Raw genomic sequence first — 7,571 nt, forward strand, 5'->3', positions numbered from 1 at the left:
GAAGTTCGCACAGTATCAAGTAAAAGATCTCACGATGATGAAACTCCGTCTTGTCTTCCTAATGATTTCCAGCTGTACTTTAATGTACCATGTCACGTGTAACGTGGGTGTGTATAGGATTCCCGAGACGAGATCAAATGTGGACGTCAAGTCGATAGTGCCTGCATGTTTTATGGAAAGTGTGGATAATTACATCAAACAGAGTGGTTATCAAATCGCCAAAGAAGGACAGACACACCCAAACGAAAACCGGCAAATATTCAAACTGGTCGTCTACAAAATACTGGACGAAACGTTAAACGTACTCGGCAAATTCACAGTGTTAGTAGTGGCGATGATCGAAAGAAACAAGACTGCGACGTCACTAGAATTCATTTTAGATTATATTGGACAAAAAATGTCCAAGTTAAGTCGCTGTTTGGAATTTCTATTCAACAACAAAGCCGAAGTGTCGGATCTGTTAACCGGGTAAAAAAAAATCAATTACAATTTACTAACGCGAGCTTAATTTTGAACCTTGTAAAATTTTGAATATCGGGTTTATTAACACAGATGTTGGCCTCCTTTTTTTTCGGCACCACACGGGCTACCAATTGGTGCCAAACGTCTTGATTTTATATATTGTTATAACATGTTAGATTATTGATTAAATGTTTCAATTCGGTTACTCCGAAAAAAACGTTAGCAATTCTAATACATATATTTTTTGTTTTAATTTAAAGTAATAACAAAATAATGTTCTGATAATTATTTTCGTCATTTCTGGGTGATTGTTAAATTAATGGAAAATTTAATAAACATATAATTCATTCACATTGAATTAAAATTTGAATTTTTTTCTGTTCTTAGCGCTATAATATATCATACTTGTCAAAAGTCTAGACTACAAATAACCATAATATGTCATACCTGTCAGATGTACTGACTGACAAAAACCAATGGGCAAAAACTCATAAATCTTAAAAATCTTTATGCATAAAACCTTCACCTTTATCCGATCTCAAATTAAAATTTTTGATTTTATTTACAATTTTAGATTTTGTTAAATTGTTTAACTACAATAATAAAATAGCATAACTTTCATAAGTACCAGCTACAATTATAATCGGGCAACAAGTTATAAACGTGACACGAATAATTTGAATAAGACAATTTTTTATTGTTTACGATAATAAGTATTAAATAGTACATATTTTGTTTACAGATATATATTCTACAGCGATTTCAAGTATATCTTCAAAACCTACTACGGGGAATATTACACGTACAACAATATCGGTAATGTCATGTCTGTTCGAATCAAGGGGCAACAATGGCTGGAGTACTTGCAACGAGTGCCGGCAGAGGAAACGTACCAGCAGCTATACACGGAAGTAGAACAGTCCTTAGAAGACATTTCTAAAACTTATCAACATCTGGTTGGAAGATCCAACGAGTGGTTGTCGCCCCAGTGTTTGAAATGGAGACACTTATTTGAATCCAACTCGATGGTCGTAGATTATTTCAAGGTTACAGTTATTGACAATGAAAATCTGTATAATCATTATTTACAAATCGCGCGTGAAACTAATTCGGTAAAAGTGATGAATTTTTATGTAAACGTGGGAAAAGCACTGGACAATATCGTCCTGCAAATGGCAACCGACATGACGAATTCCTTGTTGAATCTAATATTGCGACTCATCGTAGACCTATCAACCAGAGACAACAGTTTTACACAGCTCAACCTAGCTTACCAATTGGTAGACACTTTCTTAACGTCGGTAATTCATTTCGAAAATCGGATGACTTACGGTAAACGACTTAAGAGTTCTACACAATTACTTAGCAGCCCGGCAATAAAAGTACTAGAGGATTATATTAACTATTGCAAGAACTTCAATGCAATAACCTTCCCCAACACAGAGGTGCCGTTTTTAGAACAACTCGAAAAAAGTTTCAAAAAGCATGTTCCGGGTATCGTACTTGATTTGCCAATGATTACCAAAAAACTAGTTCAAGATGGCAGCACTCAAATAAATATCATCGGCAACATGGAGAGGATTACGAAAGGAATTAATGTGATGCTCGACGACACATCAACCAAATAAAATTAATTTAATACAATTTCCAGTTTCTATTTAAATTTTAATACATATGATGTACAATTTTTTTGGCCAATTTCAATAAGTTTAAAAGTGCATTTTCAACTAGTTTCTCAACTTGTTAATCGTTTAATATTCTTTAAGTAGTAAAATTAGTTATTTAATATTTCTATGTCTGACCATGTATATAAATATTAAATAAAAACTCAGAAAAATAATAATAAAATATATAGTAATGTCTTTTCTGTTTTCAATTCATTAAAATGTGAATAGTTTTTTTTTGGTTTATACAATGAAGTTGAAGGAAACTCTCAGATAACTTTGACTTTTTAACTTAATCCGTTTTACATCTCGTACTGTATTGTGAATGAAAAAATAAAATTAAAAAAATAATAAATTTATTATGGTGGAAAATCTACCTAGCCTGCACTACTAATATACTATCGTGTAATTAAAACATGATGCAAGACTTCCAAATTTAGCTTGAATTAGGATAAGTGTAATAGAATAATTGCTTAGAGCTTAGTAGTAAGTTTTTTTTATAGTTGACTAGTTTATTTATATTTCGCAACAGGTGCCCTGTTCAGTTACCCGCACTGTCATGTAGTTCCTCTATAATAAGTTATACGTTATACATTTGCATTACCCATCTTCTAAAAGCATATGATTGTGATGAAGATAAAGTTTACAATTTTCATAAAGTTATCAAAATAAGTTTTCGAGAAATTTTACAAAAATATAGAGATTAATACCGGAAATACCTAAAATTGTACTTAAAATTAATAATATTACATCCAAATCACTTCCTCGAAGAACACCGCAGTTTAATAACAATTCACCGACATAAATGCCATTAACAGTTTGCCTTCTATTCTCCAAATAACTTTTGAAAAAATTAAGTCTTAATAGAGACACCATTAAATCCTACAGCAGTACCATTACAAATGTTGATTTAAATATATCAATTAATAATTATCAGTATGTCCAATAAACATCGATAAAAAATATTATTTTCACGCTAGTTTAAACGAAAATCTATTTACATGGATTAATGGTTAAAACCCATTAAATATTATACTTGGTGTTTTTAATTAGCATTTTACCTCCATTACCTTTTAGACTTTTTGGAATTCTTAAATATACATTTTTAAAATAGATATTTTAATCTCTTCAAATCGAAATTTGTAGATATTATCTAAGAATTACTTTACTAATTGTAAGTGCATATTTTTAAACCATTTTTAAAACATATCCTAAAAGAATAATTCCAGAATTTATTCGTATAAATCAATCTATAGATTTTCTTGCTATTACATACATTTTAACATTACATATTTTAGACAAAAAAAAAACTATTTCAGCCTTATAAAAATATTGTAAATATAATAATTGTAAAAATATCTTTCGAGACAATTCGAACATAGTTTACAATAAAAAATAAATGTTAAATATGAGCCACGTATGCCGATAATTAAATTATAACGTTAATGACTCAAATATTTGTTCAGCTTTTTTGTATAATTAATTGCAAAATTAAAAACGCATTTACGCATCATTGTTAGTACAAATGGTCGTTTAGTAAGTTCGCACAAGATCAAGTTAAGAGTTATCCGATGATGAAATTCCATTTTGCCTGCTTAGTAATTTCCAGTTGTATTTTAATATACCGTGTGACGTGTCACGAAGATGTGATTAGAGTTCCCGAGACGAGTGTAAAAATGAACGTCAAGTCGATAGTGCCTGAATGTTTTATGAAAAGTGTAGATACTTATGTCACACAGACAGGGCTTGGAACCATCAAAAGAACAACGATCAACCCGAATAGAAACCCGGGACTCTTCAAACTGGTCGTCTCCAAAGTACTGGATGAAACGATGAAACTACTCGACAAATTCACCGTCTTAGTAGTGGCGATGGTCGAAAGAAACAAGACCAGGTTGTCACTAGAGTTCATTTCGGATTATATTGAACTTCAGATTTCCAAGTTGACCCGCTGTTTAGTATTTCTGTTCGACAACGGGGCCGACGTGACGGATGCGTTGACCGGGTAATATAAATCACTTACAATTCATTAACGCCATGTAAATTTTGAACCTTATAACATTTTGAAATGTTATGACACAGCTAAATTTTGATTGTTCACATAAACAATTATTAAACACTACATGTTTACTTAACAGGTATATTTTCTACAGCGGATTTAAATATATTTTCAAAACCAACTACGGCGAAAATTACACTTACAGCAACATCGTTAAGATGTTTGATCGAACCAAGGAGCAACAATGGCTGAAGTACTTGCGACGAGTGCCGACAGAGGAAACGTACCAGCAGTTGTACACGGAAGTGGAACAGTCCATAGAAGACATTTCTAAAACTTACAAACAGCTGGCTGTAAAATCCAACGAATGGTTGTTGCCCCAGTGCTTGAAATGGAGTAATTTATTGGAATCCAACTCGAAGTTCGCAGATCATTATAAAGAAGTTATAGTAGAAGACAATGAAAATTTATATAGTCAATATTTACAAATCACGTGGGAATACGATTCGGTAAAAGTGATGGATTTTTATGTTAAAGTAGGAAAATCGCTAAACAATATCGTTTTGCAAACGGCAACCGACATGATGAATTCGTTGTTTAATCTCATATTGCGACTCATCGTAGACCGTTCAAACAAAGACAACAGCTTTACGCAGATTAACCGAGCCAATCTAATCGTGGAAAATTTCTTAACGTCGGTATTTTATTTCGAAAATTGGATGTCTCACAGTAAACGACTTAAGAGTTCTACAAAATTACTCAGTAGCCCGGCAATTAAAGCGCTACAGGATAGCGTTGACTATTGCAAGTACTACAATTCAAGAAACTTCCCAAGCACAGTGGCGCCGTTTTTAGAGCAATTCAAGATCATTTTCGTAAACCATGTTCCGGGTATCGTACTTGATTCAGCAAAGATTATCAACGGAGTAAGACAAGATTCCATCACTCAATCAAGTATCATCGATAACATGGAGAAAAACTTGGGGGTACTGAAAATGCTTCTCGAGGTAACATCATATGAGCAATGTAGTTAAATAGAAACTTGAATTTATTTTTAAATTATTTCGATGGCCTTTTCTTAAATCAAAAAGCACCATCATCTTATTTGAATAGATAAAAAGTTCAGTTTATATTTAAATTTTATCGTTACAAAAATAATGAAAATTGAAATATATATATAACCTTTTTGTCCATTTATTATAAAACAGTTTTCTAAGGTTGTTAATCGTTCGTTATTCTTTAAACAATACAATTCATTATTTTATATATTATCCATGTTAGACCATATTGTATAAATATTTTTAAAAAAATCAGATAAATTGTATTAAATTCTACTGAACCTCGTTTGATCCGACAAATGTGTCTTGATTTTTCGCTTTGATATTATTCGCAATACTCGTGTTGACTTTACATTTTGAACAAGACAGTTTTATGTTTGGCTTAAGGTATTAGTTTTTTTAATTCTTTTTATCGTACTAGACGTACAGTGTAATATAAAAAAAATTCGCGGGCGTCGCTCCAAACATTCGTTTTTGTTTAGCGTTTTGACCCATTTACCATCCTATAACAATACATTATTCTGTAATCTATATACATACATATATATTATACGCACGTATGACATAGTAGAACTTTGATGCCGATGCCTGTTGTATTTGTACAGCGAGTATTTTTTTTCAATAGAATGTAAATAGAAAAACCCATCGCTGTTAGTGTACGTTGTCGTTTGGTAAGTTCGCACAAGATCTAGCAAAAAAATTGCACAATAATGAAATTCCTTATTGCCTTCATAATAATTACCAGCTGTACTTTATTGTACCGTGTCACTTGTCACGAAGATGTGATAAGAATACCCGAGACCGGTTCAAAAGTGGACATCAAGTCGATAGTGCCTAAATGTTTCATGGACAGTGTAGATGCTCGTGTCAAACAGGAAGGGTATGCAACAGTCAAAGGAATAACGATAAACCCAATCAGCAGCCCGGGACTCTTCAAACTGATCGTCTCCCAAATACTGGATGAAACGTTGAAACTACTCGACAAATTCACCGTCTTAATAGTGGCGATGGTCGAAAGAAACAAGACCAACCCGTCGCTAGAGTCGGTTTTAGATTTTATTGAAGTTAAAATTTCCAAGTTAAGTCGCTGTTTGGAATTTCTGTTCGACAACGGGGCCGACGTGACGGATGCGTTGACCGGGTAATATAAATCACTTACAATTTACTAACGCCAGGTCAATTTTGAACCTTTTACAATTTTAAATTTGAATGCTTTATTTACATAAGTGACAAAGTTGTTATTCTCCTTTATTTGGCTTTTATGCAGGCATTCGTTTAGTGTTCAAAAACATGATTTTATATTATACTATATCATCACACTGCATTATTAATTACATTTTGACATTTTTGTGTCTTTGCTTTGGCACATAAACGGAAAAATCGACCCCTGTTATTATAACGAAAAAACCAACACCGGTTAAAACAAAACTGCTTTTAAGTGTTGCCTTTTAAATTCATCAAATTTCGTTTAATTTTCTTGTAAAAAGCAATTGCTTTAAGTGCACAGAATGTAAATCACTAAAACAACTTAATTTTAAAGTTAACACTATTCAGGGTGTCGGTGATCATTTTATCGTGAGCCAATTAATATATCATAGAGTTTAATTAAAAGTAAAATTTTTTTTTTATAATGTAATATAATAAACCCTCCCATTTTTATTGCAACTTTTGAAACATAAATCGTAACGCATACATTTCAATAGCATTTTGAATTGAGAATGATATACTAAAAATATTGCCTAGTCGATAAACAGTTTTGGATAACTACTTTTGAAGTTTCAAGTTTAGGGCAGGAGGTAAGGTAGAGTGTATTATTATTTTTATATGTAGAACATTACTTACCGTGTTTCCCCTCCCATCATAACTTTAAACTACAAAACTGGTTATGGAGAATTAGCTAAAATTTGTTAACTTATAAATTAACATAGAGTTTTCATTCATATTTTTGTTATAGGTATATTTTCTACAGTGATTTCAAATATACATTCAAAACCGTCTACGGGGAATATTATACTTACAAAAATATCGTTGAAATTATGTTTGTCCGAATCGACAAGCAGCAATGGCTGGAGTACTTGCAACTAGTGCCGACAGTGGAAACGTACCAGATATTATACAAGGAAGTTGAACAGGCCTTAGAAGATAATTTTAAAGTTCACCGACCGCTGCTTGTAAAATCCAGCGTGTGGATATTGCCCAAGTGTTTGAAATGGAGAAATTTATTAGAATCCAACTCGAATTTCGCAGTTTATTTTAAAAAAGTCCTAGCTTTAGATAATGAAAATATATATTTACATTTCGCACGTGAATTTGATGCGGTGAAAGTGATGAATTTTTATGCTTATGTTGGAAAAGCACTGGACAATGTCATTATGGAAATGGCAACCG

The 7,571-nt window shown here is 32.2% G+C and overlaps 1 protein-coding gene across 1 annotated transcript; it reads left to right on the forward strand.

The window, feature by feature from the left end:
* On the forward strand, window positions 1-2,096 carry LOC126839523 (uncharacterized). The gene is made up of 2 exons (XM_050574875.1): window positions 1-468; window positions 1,205-2,096. Exons 1-2 carry the CDS (start codon window positions 35-37, stop codon window positions 2,088-2,090), a joined length of 1,320 nt encoding a protein of 439 aa, XP_050430832.1. The 5' UTR covers window positions 1-34; the 3' UTR covers window positions 2,091-2,096.
* The last annotated feature ends 5,475 nt before the right edge of the window (window positions 2,097-7,571 follow it).

This window comes from Adelges cooleyi, unplaced genomic scaffold, assembly GCF_023614345.1.
Source record: "Adelges cooleyi isolate 19-005CV unplaced genomic scaffold, UGA_ACOO_1.1 ACOO_flye_CR_arks_rails_tigmint_CR_PRNA_306, whole genome shotgun sequence".
NCBI classification, from domain to species: Eukaryota; Metazoa; Arthropoda; class Insecta; order Hemiptera; family Adelgidae; genus Adelges; species Adelges cooleyi.